Here is a 16387-nt window from a genome sequence, read left to right as displayed (position 1 = left end):
TCAGATAAATATTTTTGAATAATTATTTGAAGAATATTTGAAATACTTTTTGATAGTATTCCAATTATCACAAAAACACGAAAGACAGATAACATAGCGTACATGTTTATAGCAGGCCTGAGCAGAAAATAAAAATTCTGTTTGGTGAAAAATTGTAGAACTTAAAAGTTAATTTTTGTTCTGTACTGGAGAAAATAGGGTTTTTAAGATGTCATTCAAAGGAAACAGGAAGTCATTTAATGGGTTAGTGATGACAGCAGTGCCCTCGGGTGTAAAGTATTCCTGATCCAGCTTTGCTTGTAATGGGCTGGAGCAGAAGTCGAGCCTCACTCTGACATCCAGGCTGGATATCCAGCCTCCTGTTTCTCCAATCAGAAACTTCACTTGACATCAGAGGACATTTTTTTGAGACTAGTAAGTCTTTGCAAAGGCTTTTGTTAGAGCTGATCAACATTTTCTAACCAAGCTTCCTCAGGGATTTCTATGGCTTTTTCAATACTCAGGAATTACTATGTTTGATAATCTTACCAATTATAAAATGAAAGAAGCTTTAAAGTCCTGCAGATTAAGCCCTTAGTTTAACCTGATCTAGTCTATCCCAGCATTGACGTCTCTATTTTCAGAATTCACTAAGAAATTAGAGTTCAGCTCTTCCCTGATGTAAATAACTTAATTTTGCAGTGGGTTAATTTTAACTAGTAGCTATTTCAGGATCCAAAAAAATGCAGTCTTCCATGGTGGCATCCCTTAGGAAAACCCAAAGTGCTCATAGAGTTTTAGGAATCATCATGCCATTTTCATATATATTTTAAGCACATAGGGCCCAATGCAGAAAAACATTTGCATTATTGCCTTTGGAATTAGTGAGATTGCAAGCAGTAAGGGACCTACATGCTTTGTGCATTTGAGTCTTAGGTTTCTAAATGTACTTAAAAGTCAGTGGGACTGGTAGCCCCAGTTTCATGGAAATTGTTCTCAGCTGTGAATATTTCCCTGAGCCTCCTGATACTTCTTTCACTTAAACAGTTTTGAAGGCACATAATTCTTGAGGAGGTTGATGGTGCAGTTACCTCCACTGTAGCTGCGCTCAGTCTGTAGGTGCAGGAGGGCAGAAAGAAGTCTTTGGGTCAGCGCTGACTCTCCCTAGACCCAGGTCAGGTGTCGATCACTGGCATTACGACGAGTCGTAGACTTGCCATGACTTTGGCTCTCTTCTGATCCTTTGAGCTGCTCTGTTGGCTGAGAACAGCCAGGATGAAGAAGTGATCTGTCAATGGCTTCAGCCAGTGAGGAATGACCCCTTTACCGGGATAACTGTGCAAGACCATGGTGTCTGCTTTACCTAGTGGGATTCCCTCGTGGCATGTATCAGCTGGCATAGCAGGCCGGGACGGGGGGGAAGCAGGTTTGAACCCTTCCTTTCCCTAATGGTGGATACTAATGGCAAAGTCTGGAGTACTTGGAGGCTCTTTAGTCACATGAAGCACAAATGAAGGTATCAAATTCTCTTCACAGACAGAAAATAAGTAAAACAGCATGTGGCCGCTTCCGAGAAGAAAAAAAGTGGGTTATTTTTAACGAGGTGGGTCTGGCTAGTGAACTTTCCACTACCCTAGGCATATCTGTTTTATTCAATCAATCATCTACTTGTGTTATTAAAAGCTATGTCAAAATGCATTCCTTAAAAGGGAATGATCCCAAGAAATATCCATGATCTGCATCATTCACGACCCCAACTTGTTGTGTGGGTCCATAAAGAGAGTGTTTTAATTGAGCTACATAGAGCATACAAAAGGTCCAATGGATCATTGTGAGATTCTGTTGTATAAGGTAAAGTAGGCACAACTATTTAATTCCGTACTTGTCTTAAACCTGAGACCTATTTTCAAAATTATATGTTGATTATACTTTACATTACCTTTAAAAGGTCTGCCCAGCTAAAATACTTAACTCATTAAGTTACATTAGCATTATGTTAAACCCAAGTGCCTTGCAACAGAGCTCTTCTACTTACTATACCGCAGTGCAGATTAACCAAATTTTGCAACCAAAGAGATCAGTTTAGTTCACATACAGTTCTAGGTGCTTCCATTAACGTTATTGTGTTTGTATCATAAAAGTGTTTCACTAATGCTAATTTACCAATTCCTTTGTAAACAACTGCAAAAATTTTAAAGCAGAATTTCCAAACAGGCTCGTTGTTGGCTTCTATGACTTAGATCAATAGGAAAATTGGCAGCATTTAAGAAGGTCCTATACATTCATTCTGAAATAAGTTGAATGGTTAAACTGATCATTAGACTGTTAGAACTATTTGTCATACGGTTTTTGAAATTTTCATGCAGACATTGTTTCTGCTGGAACTGGACAGGAAATGGTTTTGTCATCTCACAAAGATTTCAAAACTTGTAAGTTTTCTCATTTATCCTGAATCTCACTAGCTAGTTATATTATTTGATAATCAGGATTTAGTGATTCTGAATAATTTCATTGCTTCATCATCCTTGTAATTTTAAAATGGTTTATTATGAATTAATTAAGTTTTCAACACAAGTAAATAATATATCAAACAAAAATAATGTACAAGCTTTCAACAGTTCATAATCTTTCAAAATATTTTAATTGCGTTTTGGAGAAACAAACACTTTCATGATGAAAACATATTTTCAATAAAAAAATATTTAATTGAAAAATTTGGCAACGGCTCTTCTAATTATCACTGAATAAAAAATTAGAGAAAATGTTGTACAGAAAAACTGAGAAAGATCATATCATCACATATTAGAAACACAGCAGTCTTTTTATACTCTGCTCATGTGTTAGTTTAAAACTATTATCCTAAATGCTCAAAAAGATGAAAAGAGGCTATTTGTAGGCTATTACCTACAAATTTAATAATTGCATAGCAGATATGGGTGGACATGTTCCTTTTCAAGTTTCACTGATCTGTAAACTGTACATTACAGAGCATGAAACAGAATGCAGTTGTAGTTTAAACATTTTTATCCATGAAAATAGTGAAGATAATAGAGCAACATACCATTAAATATTTGGTAATAGAATTGAATGCCTCATCATCTTAGTAAATTGTGCTTTTTTTCTCATTTATTTAGAATATTTCTATTAATTTGTTTTATTTGAGTTGAAAAGATAGTATTGAATCTGTAAATAATGTTGTTGTAGGAATTATATTTGAAAAACTGTATTTTATTATCCTCCATAACAACTGAAGCAGCTACTGTGTGTAAAGAAGACCTCCTAGAACATGTTTTGTACGAGTTTATCAGTAACATGCCTCTGCATGTTCTCTGCCCGCTGTCGACCTCTCCAGGTGGGATGTATTTGGAGCCGTCACTGGTACTGAATGTGGGACGCTGGAATCTGGCTCAGCTATGGTATTTCTCAGAGATGGAGAAAGAAAAATATGCACTCCATATATGGACACTACAGGTTATGGGAACTTAAGATTTTATTTCAGCATGGGTGAGTATGTATTCCTTATGTAATAGAACATATAGAGCATTTGAGATTAGAATTAAATTGCGCAGCCTGCATAAGAAATATTTTAAATACTCCTCAAAAGAGGATAGCTTTGATTCATGGCTGTGATACCCATGAGACTGCAAGATGGATCGCTCTAGGTCAGACTAAGGGTCTACGCTGCTGGATGCCCACACAACTGCAAGAACATGATGGGCATTGAAACTCCTCCCAAGAATATTCTCCCCAATGTCCCTGACTTGCACTTCAAAATCTTTCTGAGCTGGACAGGGTGTTCTGGATATAGTAGCTCTTGGCAGGTTTTATTTCCATTAATTTATATGGCCGTTTTTTAACTATTGTATACATTCAGCTCCAGATTAAGACACATAAAGGTGTCCCTATGCAATGTCAGCGTCTAAACTTCCCTTATAGTCAGAGGAGATCTGGTCATTATAGTTCCCGGAAAAAGCTATTCAGCTCAGCTTGAAACATCGCTATTAGACCACCTGAACAGCTCTCTAGACTCCAGTGACTGCATGAGTTGGTTCTCCATTGGTATAAGGGAACCTTAAGTGTGCTACAGTGCCTTGGTGAAGGTAGTCTACATGTGGCATTCCTCATGAGAAGCACTAATGTGGCGCTAGGATCATGTGCAGACCTTCCCTGTTGGGATGAAGTGCAGCGCCAGTGATTTACCAGGCCTAAGAAGGCAACCAGGAAAGAACCTGTCCTACCACTGCCTCTCCCCACTGTTGTTGTCAGTGCTAGTATATTAATTAGGTGTTGTAACAAACCAAAGTTCGTATGAACATAGTGTTTTTTCCAGAACTTTTATTTTGCACAAAAAGGAAATTACATGAGAAGGTTATTCTCTCAACACTGTGTTTAGAGAAGGTGGGGACTTTTGTTTAAAAGTAGAGAATAATAGAATAATAAAGGAGGAAGCAGAGACTAAACTTGTGACCTCCACAAGCAATCTTCTGAATCAACAAGAAAAAAAAGGTTTATGTAATGAGTGGAAGTCCTCATGCTGTTGTCCTAAATTGTCGCATATCTCCTCTGTGTTACATGAATTACCAATAAAGCACAGGAAAAAGAGGATGCTTTTTTCCAGATCTTCCAGGCTTTACAACACCTGCAAGAGAGACAGGAAAGAAATTTACTCAACCTTATGAACTTAGGGGAGAACTTGTCAGCACATACAGGCGCAGGGGATAGTGGGATAGCATTTAAAATCTATTCTGCACCTCACTGTAAATTAAATAAATACTGCTTTAAACATTAAAGCATGCAGAGACTTTGAATAGACACATGGATGTTCCTTATTACAGTGTAATTCACTTCAAAGATGCACATCTTATCTAGCTCTATAGATCACACTTTGCTTATTCCACTCTAGGAATTGGCCATCTTTAGTCAAAAAAACAGAGAAAATATTTCATATATACAGCCTTTTTACTTTCTGGACCATTCAAAGAAGCTTCCTCATCCTGTTTTTTTTTCTTTTTTTTTTTTTTAATACCTGTGATACCAATAGTGTACAGGGAAATGACAAGCTTCCTGTTTCAATTACGCATGCTTTGTTTTAAAAACTTCTTCCAGAACAACAAACAAGTGGGATGATGTCCATGTTGTAACTCTAATGCAGTGCTTGTGCTCAAATTTGCGAACACCTCTACTCTTCCAAAGAAGCTTAATAAGGGTTTGGGGTTCTACAGATATGAAGATATCTGAAATCCTGCCCCTTTCCAGTGAGGCGACCATGTCACAAGTTTTGTGTGATAGAGTAGACTCCATTTATTCCTTCTGAGACTATGGTGCAGACAGTAGAAGATAAAGCACATCAAATAAGGCGCACGGTAGTCTCGCTAGTCTATCTTAAATCTCAGCTGCCAAAGTATCGACTGAGAAGTATTTATAGCTCTTCACATATGGTGCGTGTGGTTGCATGGAATGTAAGTACTAAATAATAGTCACTATCTAGTCCAAACATGTGAGAACTCAAACATTAAAGAGCAGAGCAATTCTATGTAAATAGGATTTGAAACATACAGATAGAGGTATGGCTTTGGGCACAGCATTTTCTATTAAAACTGTTTTAATAAGCTGATTAAGGGAGTTGCTTGAGGCTTTCATAATTGTCACGCCCTTGATCTCTGGCATGGCCTATCTGATCAAATGGTTCTTATACATTATATCCTTAGGGCTTATGTTCTTTTGTTTCATATCCTAAGTTAAATAACATCTGGTTGTAATTATTTCCATAATTATGGCGGTGTAATATGATTCTGCTTTCCAATAACACAGGTTTGAATTATATTTTTTTTCTCCCTCAAATGTGTGCTGTACAGGAGGAACTTGTGATTCTGGAGAATCCCATGAAAATGATGTCATACTTTATGCCAAGATTGAAGGCAGGAAGGAACACATAGCTCTTGATACCCTGACCTACGCTGCTTATAAGGTAAGCTGTCTTAAGAAAGCTTACATTAAGAAAGTGGGTGGGTGGGATAGCTAGGCGGCAATCTATTTTGAAACAATGTGGTATATTGAATTCCACACAGGGAGTCAAACATGAGCTTCCCAAGCACCTAAATCGTGTTTAGATCTTGCAGTGATAGTGTGCCTTAGCAATACAGCTCTGCAGTTCTGGCTGGTTACTCAACCCCTGAGCAGTACTGCAATGTCAGCTACGGCCAGGACAGTAGGCAAACGTGAAGGCGGCAGGCAGGTTACTAGACTACGCGTAATAGTTGTAGGCACCTCAGAGCACTGGAACATGCAAGAGCCCTGCTAATGAAGCACAACTCGCCTTCCCTAATGGAGAGCAGCACTAATCAAGCGCCAGGTGTGGGCGCAGACATCTAACAGTCGGCAAATTTTTGGTGTTGAACTCAGAGAATGGAAGCAGGTCTTCAAAACTAGGGACTTGTTTTTGTTGTCCCAAAAACATGAGATTTCCCGAAAGTCCTTTATGGTATTAATTATCAGAGAATACCAGAGCCACATGATTTCGCATGAAGCCTGTCAGGGTTATACAACTCCTATCAACATTTGAGAAACTGAGAGGACCATTCAGATATTCAGTTCAGTCATTTATAGTGTTGAAGGCACAGATATAAGGTTAGGGTATTTTTGAAAGACTGTGAAATTCAGCTAATCCCTGCCAAAGCTGACTCTTGTAAGTCTTTTCAGGTGGATTCCTGTATGCCTTCCTATGCATGTGGACTTGTTCCACAGAGTGAACGGTGTGTCCTTTTGCCATCAGTTGGAAACTTCAGTGATAGCATCTCTTCCCAAGTAACTAATCTTGTCTCCGTTCAAGCTCCTGCTAGCTGCAGTTTGATACTCAGGAACTACATCCTGGAAGGGTCTATCATGGTGGGATAGCAGCAAGGAGGAGAGCTACTCGGAAACGCCTGGATGTCTTTTTTGTACTTGATGCAATACCATTCACTGACCCCCGGAAAGCTTCCGGTTCAACAGCCAGATTTATATGCCCTGATGTAATACGGAATTCAGTAGTTTCCTGAGATACAAACTAGAAAAAAATGCATGTTTTACACTTTTTCCTTCCATTTTTAAATACTGTCATGCACCCTTTGAGAGGGTCCACAATGTTGCAGGCATGAACTCAGTAAGCAACAGAAAGCAGTTACTGACAGTGCATGCAGGCAGCTTCCCTTCTGCTGTTAGCGCAGCCTCCTTCAAACCACGTTCAGCTTCCCACCACCACCTCCAGGCAGGAATATGTTAAGGTCAAACTCACTGTCAGGATCCTCTCTGTCTAGAACAAGGAGCAACCTAGACCATGTGAACCCTGCCAGCAAAGTAACACGGCTCTGAGGTACCCTTACTGTGCTGTCATAAAAAGACAGACAGCAAAAAATCAATATGCAAAAATACATGTAGCACGCACAGCTGCATGTGCTACAAATTAAACTGCAGTATGTTTATACAACTTGTAGGAAATGTGGTGGTAAAAATGCAGCTGATTTCAGCCACAGCTCTGTGTGCATTTCACTGTAATTCTAACATTGAGAGAACAAATGTTTACAGTAGGTTTTGGCCTGAATTTGTGTTGAGTCACTAGCATTGTTTTATTGTACTTGGTTTCCCTCGTCTCCTGCTTCTGTGTGAAAGACAGGGTAGAACTTTTTTAAGACTAAAGAAACTGTAATTATAAAATAATAAAAAATTAATTGGGTAACTCAGGGAGAGATAGGATCTGAAATTACACTGAATTCATTGTGGAGGGTTTTTTTTTAAAACAACCAGTTTTAAAGCTGACATCCTCTTTTAACATAATAAGGGCCCAATTACGTTGCTTTAGGACAAAGGCAAAGCTTCATAAAGCAGTGCTTTCATTTATTTCAACAACATAACATCCTCCCTAGATATGCTTGTGAACTCGTAGTGTTATTCCATTCTCACGTATTTAGACTAGACATGCAGTTACACTGCTTTGTTACTGTGAGCGGAAAGACTGCAGAACAAGCGTCATCTTCCATTGCCAGCTAAGCACTGATAAAATAACCGATACTTACCAGAACACAGAAGGTACAGTCTTTACAGTCTTTTCTACGGGGTCTTTACAACCAAGCGAACTGATCCCAGTAAGGTGATAAGCAGCACGCCTGCCCAGAGTGTAGATAGCTATGCACACAACATAAATAAATTTTTATTTGGGGTCTTCTGTGGGAAAAGGTCATTAAAGAAAAGTTAATAGAAATGGAGCGAGGAGAAAAATGGGCATGTTTCATTCAACATATCTGAAGTTGCTTTGCAATTTTACGTAGTGCTTTTTTTATTATTATTTGTTTTATTTAATCCTAACAGATTTAATTTCTATTAAAGGTTCCATCTTTGGTTTCCGTTGTCATTAGTCCGGACCTGCAGACTCCTGCAACCAAGTTTTGTTTGAAACAAAAGAGTCATCAAGGCCATAACAGGAACGTCTGGGCTGTGGATTACTTCCACGTCCTTCCAGTGCTCCCTTCCACTGTGACTCACATGATCCAGTTTTCCATCAATCTGGGTTGTGGAACTTATCAACCTGGTAACAGGTACAACAGGCTAGATTTCTTTTTGGATTATCAGCTTTCTGATATATTTTGTTTTGTACTATCTATATAATTATTTGCATTTTTTTTCTCAGAAAGAAGGAAGCCAATTAATAATGACAAATATAAGCCACTCAAAAGCAAATGTTTCTTTTGACCTCCGCAGGCCCAGGTTTCTCGATCTCATGTGCAATAAGGAGTCTATTAAATAGCTTTCCAGGTTGAAACATGCATTTCTTAGCCCATTATTCTGAAACATGCCCATGATTTCAAAGGGACTTTTGCTTCAGCTGTTAATGAATTTGAGATTTGCCTCTTACTGTGGGTGTAGGGGTGAAGGTATTAAAGGCAACAGCAGCAGCCTCACCTGCTGGCCTCCGAGAGATTGTTGGTGCCACAAGCATAAGGAGTTCCTGTAAGATTGGCAATAAATGGCCCTCATCTTCAAGATGATCACTGGCAGGACCTCACTGCCTGTTGACTGGCCACAGAATTCTTTTGCTGGTTTTCCTTCATGAAGGGATTCAGTGTGGTTTTTTTTCCATGAGTTAAGGGGCAGGGAATGGAAAAGAAGGGAGTCACTTGTTGCTCCATAGAATCATAGAAATGGTTGCTGGAAGGGACCTTTGCAGGAAGTGGAAGTATCACCAACATAGGTCAGGTCAGCCGTGGCTTTGTCTATCCGTGACTTGAAAACCTTCTTTGAAGGACAGAGAGGCTGGAGCTCTGGGTGACCTGTTCTAATGCTGCACAATGAGTGAGAAAGTGTTTTGTAACGTCCAAACCTTTCAAGCCACAATTGTATGGCCATTGCCCCTAGTTATAGTGTCTGCCACTAGTGAGGAGAGTTTGGCTCTACCATCCTTGTGACTGCCCTCCAAGTCATCATAGGCTGCTGTAGTAGGTGAGCTCATCCCTCGGCCCTGCTCCACCAGACTGAACAGGCTGGCTCCCCCAGCTCCTCCTAGGTGCCTCTTCCTGGGTGCTCTAGGCCCCAATCATCTTGGTCATCCTCTGCTTGACCTTTCTGGTTTCTTAACATCCTTCCTCAAGTGGGGGACCCAAAAAGGAGCACCATATTCCAGGTGCAGTCTCACTAAATGAATTAGTCAGAAGCTCCATAAACAATTTTAGTACACATTTATGATATCACATTGATTGTGCACTTAAGTAAAGTAATAGTCTGATCCAATTATAGTGAAAAAAATGAATCCAGTAATTTAAAATTGAGGTAAAGGATTGTGATTTTTTTAATGCTTCATTGATATTACTTAAAATAAAACAGAATATTGCAAGCTAATTATATGGAGGAAATTACATCACAAAAGTATTCCAGTAAAATACAAAATCCTTAACAAATTAAGCACTTTCTTATATTACTTTCTGACAGTCTTTGGAATGTAAGATAGCTAAGGATTTCCTTACAGCCATATATTGTAAATGCTGTATTTTTAAACAGGCATTGCAGTGAAATACAGAGAGAACAATTCTAGTAATAGCTGCTTGAAAACTGAACTTTTCAAAGAACTCTTGGGAGTATGGCTTTAATAATGCATTGTCATAGATTCATTGGATGGTCTCATAGATTTTCTACTGTTCTATTACTATCTGAATACGGATGGTCTGGTTTTATTGCTATATGTGATCAGAGAACTTATGTCTCTTTCCTGGCAAATCTGGAGTCTTCTCATACAGTTACGTCCATATGACTCATGAAATTCACCATTAAATTCTGCAGGCTTTATGAGGTGGGAAAGAAGCCTCCAGAGACCATTAAGGCTTGGCAGCCTGGCGGCTCCCCGTGGCTCCCATGAGCTCTGTCTGCCCTGGATGCTCTCTGAGCAGTGCCCATCCTGAGGGTCCCCTCCACCACCTGCTGTCCTCGGAGGGGGGCCCTGGCCATTTTCACTGTTCCATAATGCTTTCTGACCTGCATTTAGGCATGATGGCTGGAGGAGGCAGATGACTAAGGAGTCTGTTGAAGCTAGTATTTGTCAGCAAAGAAGGGAAGGAGACAGCCAGTGCATATATAACTAGTGCACCTTCTGAAGATATAAGCTGTTTAACAGCTGACCGTTATAAAGGAGTCCTGTCCCCACACTACGCTGTCTGGCTCTGGTGAATCCAAGTTTTCTCCTCGTTATTTTTGAAACTATACTCAATATAGTTCTAGCTGAAATAAGAGTAACACCAGCTCATTTAAACACAGCATAAAAACACTAGCTAGCTAGTGGCCAAACAAGGGCTGAAATAAATGTTTAGACAGTCCTCAATGTCTGATATAGGTTACCCTTTTGTTTTTTAAACAGTCAGATTTGTTTCATGTTTATATCCTTTTGTATTTAAAAACTATTCAGAATGTTCAAAACTCTTCCATATTTCAACATCAATTATCAGCAGTAGTAGATCTGGGGGTTTTTCTATACTGGTACTTCTACATTCATATTTATAACAAGTATGCTCCATGCTCACATTTTTTTTCTTCCTCCCTTCCTTCCTTCCTCCCTTCCTTCCTTCCTTCCTTCCTGTCTTCCTTCTTTCTTCTTTCCTTCTTTGTGTTATTAGTGTCAGCTTGGAATTTTCAACGAACCATGGTCGTTCTTGGTCCTTGCTTCATACCGAGTGTTTGCCTGAGATATGTGCTGGACCTCATCTTCCTCACAGCACCGTCTATACCTCTGAAAATTACAGCGGGTGAGAGTATTGTCTGCAAAAATAACTGAGATGCAAGATTAGAAAAGGAAGTGAATTATAGGTGACACAAGAAACCAGCAAAGCATGCATCCCCTTGTAATCTTTCATTTTTGACTAGCTAAGGACAGGAGGAAAGGAGTGTTCTGGTCTCTCCAGCTGCCTAATAATGAAATTTGAAATATATGAGGCTGCTTATGTAGTATAATATTATTTTTCTGATGCTGGAGATAAATTATAAAAAAACCCTGAGGACAACATACTGGTAATTAAAATGAAAGTTATACCCAGTCAAAGCCATAAAAGTTTTTTTCTTAGAGAAACCATCAGTCAAAGCCCTATTTGCATGCTCAGACATCTTTACTCACTTGAAATTGCAATATTTGGGTTACAGGGAAAGACATCCTCTGCACTTCAGCAGATGGAGACTTATTATAATTGCTTTCTTATAGCAATCCTTGCTTTTATTAAGTATCATCTTTGGTACTCTTCTAACTGCAAAGTGAACTTGTGAAAACTTCTTGCATTGAGCAAATCCCATGATTATATATCTCACTCTATCCCACTTGCCAGAGACACTTCAGGGTAGTACCATGCCCTGAGTATGGCCAAGAGAAGAAAGTATAGTGGAAGCATTGGTACAGTCTGGTGACTCCCCCCACTTCTGTATCATTTTCATAGGAGCCACTAACCCCGGTGTGTGTAACAGGTACGGCCTGTGGACGATATGAGAATGACAGCCCAGAGACATAGTAGGTCCAATCCTCTCTGGCTCTCTTCTCATTCCCAAGGTTTCCCACCCAGCAGAGCTCAGTCAAACCAAAAGGTTTAATTCAGTAAGCAATTTAAAAGATGTTCATTGTGATGGAGAAGTCACTGTATTAAAGTAGTTTATGGTCTTTGTTGACTTCATGCCTTCATACAGAAAGGAAAAGACTGGGTTTTACAAGGCAGTAAATAACACTCATATCATATTGTATGGCAATATCAAGGGCCATATTCTTTTTTTTTAATGCTTTCTAAATCTGCAATAAATTAATTGATTCATTTGAGCAGATTTTAGAATTAAAAATTCTCACAAAGCTTTCTATGAAAGTAAACATGTCTGCAAATTATACAATTGCCTAACAACAGTCAGTTTAAAATGGTAGAATTTGTGTTCTATGTATTGCAGGTGGAGCCGAATAACTGTTCCCCTTCCCAATGCAGCGTTAACAAGTGACACCAGGATTCGATGGAGACAAACAGGACCAATCCTTGGAAATATGTGGGCAATCGATAACAGTTAGTATTCTTACCCACAGTCATAATACATCACAGGAGTAAATTTTTATGCGCTGCTCCAAGTAAAGGCATACTTTCCAGAATCCCAGGTAGCAAGATTTTCAGTTTGTTCAATTCCTTTTCTTCTTTTATGCAGTAGCTAACAAGAACATTTTGACTCTGGAGGGGAATTCTGTCATCTGAAAAGACAATCTTCTATGTAGCTTACTGCCTTGTTTTTAATTGAATGCTTTCCAGTAAAAGATATTGGTGGCAAGGGCCTAATATAACATTTCTTCTTGGCTGCTTAGTCCTAATTACATAAATAGGTACTACACTGTGCTATTAGGGACACATGCTGTGCCAGCCTAAGTAACCGTTACAGCGTCTGGGACATATTATTCCTTCTGGACATAGAAGACCTTCATAAAGCAATGTTGTTAGCAAAACACTGACAAGAACTTGTACATTGCTTACCGTATCTTAAGAGGGAAAGTACCATCCGTGACAGGGAACTATTTTTGTTTCAGGAAATTATTTCTCACCTACCTGATTTTTAAATGCACGTGAAAGAGCTGAGAGGAGTTTATTTTGATTTATATGGTTATAGATCTTGCTGTGGAGTATAACCAGGGCCAGTCATGATAGGAAGTATTTTAAAACACAGAAGAGTACTTTAGAAAAACAAGATGTAAGATATACATTATATGAAGTGCAGAAATAAGCATAACTGAAAGGGTGCTAAATATGAGAAGGTGTAAATTTTTTTTAGCGTTCTCATTGGCCTTACATGTTTTGGAACTAAATAAACAATGCCTACAATTTGTTTTGCTAGATGTGTAAATTAAATATGTAATATAAAGATTCACAGTGATGTGCAATTGCCTGTGAAATTTGGTAGAGAATCCTAATAAGGTTGATGTGAAACCTGGGAATGGCAAATACAGTTCACAAAAGTTTTAAAATAGATTAAAGTCTAGTTTTGAAAAGAAAATCTTTGAAACTACCAGGATAATGTAATGCCCTAAATGAAAATTTTTCACAAAAACTAATGGAAATTACTCCCTTGCTCACCTTAATGGGATGTAGTATCATCTAGACATTCTGGATTCAGTATTAATCCTTGACAGAGATCGAAAAGAAAGTAAAATGAAGGAAAAATATGCGTATATCGATATAAGAAGGTATTAAGACACTGATGTCTGTGATCATCTGCAAAGGTGAGCTGATACCTAGTGAAATGTAGAATATAATTGTCGGAGAAATTTGCAGAAATGAGAGCAAGATAAAATTAGTCCAAGGCCCCAGATTTTTTACAACGAAACAAAACAACATGGTTTTGCAAATTAAAACAGAATTCCTATATCTGCACTGCCTTTGCTTGTAGAACAAAATACTCTGATTTAGTACTGAAAGAGTAAATGCAGTTCTGCCAAAGGATGCTACGTGCTCAGCAGTGCGCTATCATCTCAGAGGCAATTTTACCAGCCATCTGCCTAATCTAAAATTTATAGGATTGCTTCTATGACACTAGAATCAGGTCTTAAAGTTGCCCCGGTTTCTGAGGTTTTGCATGCCTCTTTTGATAGGTAGTAGTAGAACTGAAGGTTTACAATGGTGGGAAAAGACCTGCAAATATTAACAAACCACTCCAGTTCTTGAAGAGAGAGAAGAATTTCAAGGATTCAGCACTCCAACTTCTAGCTTCAGAACTGTTTTCTAATGTGAATTAAGTTTTAAATGAAATCTGGAATCTGGCCATCTTTCAAAAACACTGGAAAACTGCCAACTTCCATAAAGCTTTTTCATTCTGAACGACATCATTACATCTCTAACCCTTCTACTTTTCCCACCCCCTCAAAGAGACCTCAGAACAGGCAAATAAATCAAGCAGACAGAACAGAATTTTTGCACTCTGAAGTGTGAGAAAACCTAGAGATCACATGAAGTCTGATAGGGAGTTAGTTACAGGGAGTAACTAACAGGGATTTGGAGGGCATCTGCAAGAGATGCTGACATGCTGCTATGATGGGCAGCATTATAAAACAGGGATAAGTATAGGTTGTTATATATAGTCTCAAATTGGCAGCTATTTGGATGACAATCCAAAAGTCACACACAAGCGGGTCAGTCCAAGTTACTTCAACTGAAAGGGTGACACTACCCAAGACTAAGTCATGCTTATCAAGATGTGGTAGTAAAAGAACATTGTCCGCAAGTTACTGCTACCCAGGTCCAGATAATGCTGTTGGTTTCTCAGACTCGAGCTTACATGAAGCCCAGCCCCTGACCCCAAGAAAAATGCTTGTCTTTATGATAGTGCAATGAGATGCAGATTATGCTGAGGCTTGCTGATCTTTCCAGCCTTAATATTTTTCACAAAATATCAACAAGGAGTAGGAATCACTGGAGGAAGAAGAAATAAAGGAGTAAAACAAGCATGGAGTATTTTTCAGTGCCTATGATTTGGATTTTTATTTCATTTGAAAGAATTAGTGCAAGTGCATGATGTTCAGTGTTTCCTTAAGATAAAGCAGGGCAGATTATGATTCCAATAAATCCAATGAAAGTATGTTGACTACAGTCAGAGAAGCAAGAACATATAATTGGAATATGCATATATACAAGAGCGTATGAATGCAATGTGAATATATCTCCAAAACAAGGTGAAGAAAAGGGAAAGCAAGAAAACGGCCAGTACAAAGCAACTCATCCATGCAATCTCGTCATTCACAATTTTAGAAAAATCAGATACATTACTTAAAACATCACCAGTGCCTCAAGCCCCAGACAGGCGCTTACCTATTAAATAATAAATTATCACTGGCTATTTTTGAAACGGAGCAAAAGTCTATTACTTGGTTCTACAGAAAGAAGCAAGCAAATGCAGTTTATCCCTCTGTAGACCTATGCCAGCAAGTGGGATTAAGATAAATGCAATAACTGTATGATCGGGTCTGTAGACTTTCTTGTATTGATTATATTCTGTTTATCACATAACTCTCTGTTTAACTAATTTCTTTTCTCTGCAGTTTATATTGGTCCATCTTGCCTCAAATTCTGCTCGGGGCGAGGACAGTGTACTAGAAATGGCTGCAAGTAAGAGTTATAATTCAGCAGTTGTATTCAATTTCTGTCATATAGTTCACTTGATCTGAAAGTTGAAGTGATTTTCATTTCAGCCCTTGCTTTTTGAGATGATTAAATACAAAACTAACATAGCTCCCAGAATGCCTAAAACTCACTTGAGGGATAAGTGAGAAAGATCAGTCTTTCTAAATAGCAGCAAATTTTATAATTTTCTTACAATTTTCTTTCAGGAGAGAGTCTGACTTCCAGTTCACCTTAAAATGTGCTACATAGTACATTGAAATGTCAGTGATGCATGCTTTATGCCCCTTTTACAAGTAATTTGGAGCTATATCACTTTTACAGTAAATTGTAGAAAAGAATTTCTGTTTTCACAGTTCTAATATCCCATAGCCTAACAGACCTAAAGTACAGGACAGCATTCTGGCCTTTTTGAAAGTCAGGCTTGTTAAAAGTTTTTCAGCTAAGAAATGAAGGCACTGACTCAAAATCAGTAAGTACTTTCCAAATATTGATGTAACTAATTTCCGATAGTAGAGCGAGTCTGACTGACTGTGCGTTCTGTCCTATTGCCCAGTTTCCTGTAATCACATCTGAGAGGCTACAGATAATGGCAGATAATTCATTGCACATATGAACAACTCTAAATTATGACAATGGTATTTTTATACCAAAAACAAATTTAAAAAATCTGTATCGTATGTCATATGTAGATATTGGGGTTTTTTTTTAATGCATGACCACGATTTTTTTAATTGAAAAAGCATGTTGTGACTATAAGAATGGTATTAGCCATA

At 38.4% G+C, this 16387-nt stretch overlaps 1 protein-coding gene across 1 annotated transcript in view; it reads left to right on the top strand.

The window, feature by feature from the left end:
- RELN (reelin) overlaps nucleotides 1-16387 on the top strand; it is a 294455-nt gene that overhangs the window by 182461 nt on the left and 95607 nt on the right. Inside the window, exons 12-17 of the mRNA XM_068931206.1 lie at nucleotides 3332-3483; nucleotides 5835-5947; nucleotides 8341-8549; nucleotides 11112-11240; nucleotides 12412-12521; nucleotides 15533-15599. Coding sequence (XP_068787307.1) covers nucleotides 3332-3483; nucleotides 5835-5947; nucleotides 8341-8549; nucleotides 11112-11240; nucleotides 12412-12521; nucleotides 15533-15599 — 780 coding nt within the window. The remainder of the gene's footprint in view (nucleotides 1-3331; nucleotides 3484-5834; nucleotides 5948-8340; nucleotides 8550-11111; nucleotides 11241-12411; nucleotides 12522-15532; nucleotides 15600-16387) is intronic.

Source organism: Struthio camelus, chromosome 1 (genome assembly GCF_040807025.1).
Source record: "Struthio camelus isolate bStrCam1 chromosome 1, bStrCam1.hap1, whole genome shotgun sequence".
NCBI lineage: Eukaryota > Metazoa > Chordata > Aves > Struthioniformes > Struthionidae > Struthio > Struthio camelus.
This window is presented reverse-complemented; position numbering and strand designations above follow the sequence as displayed.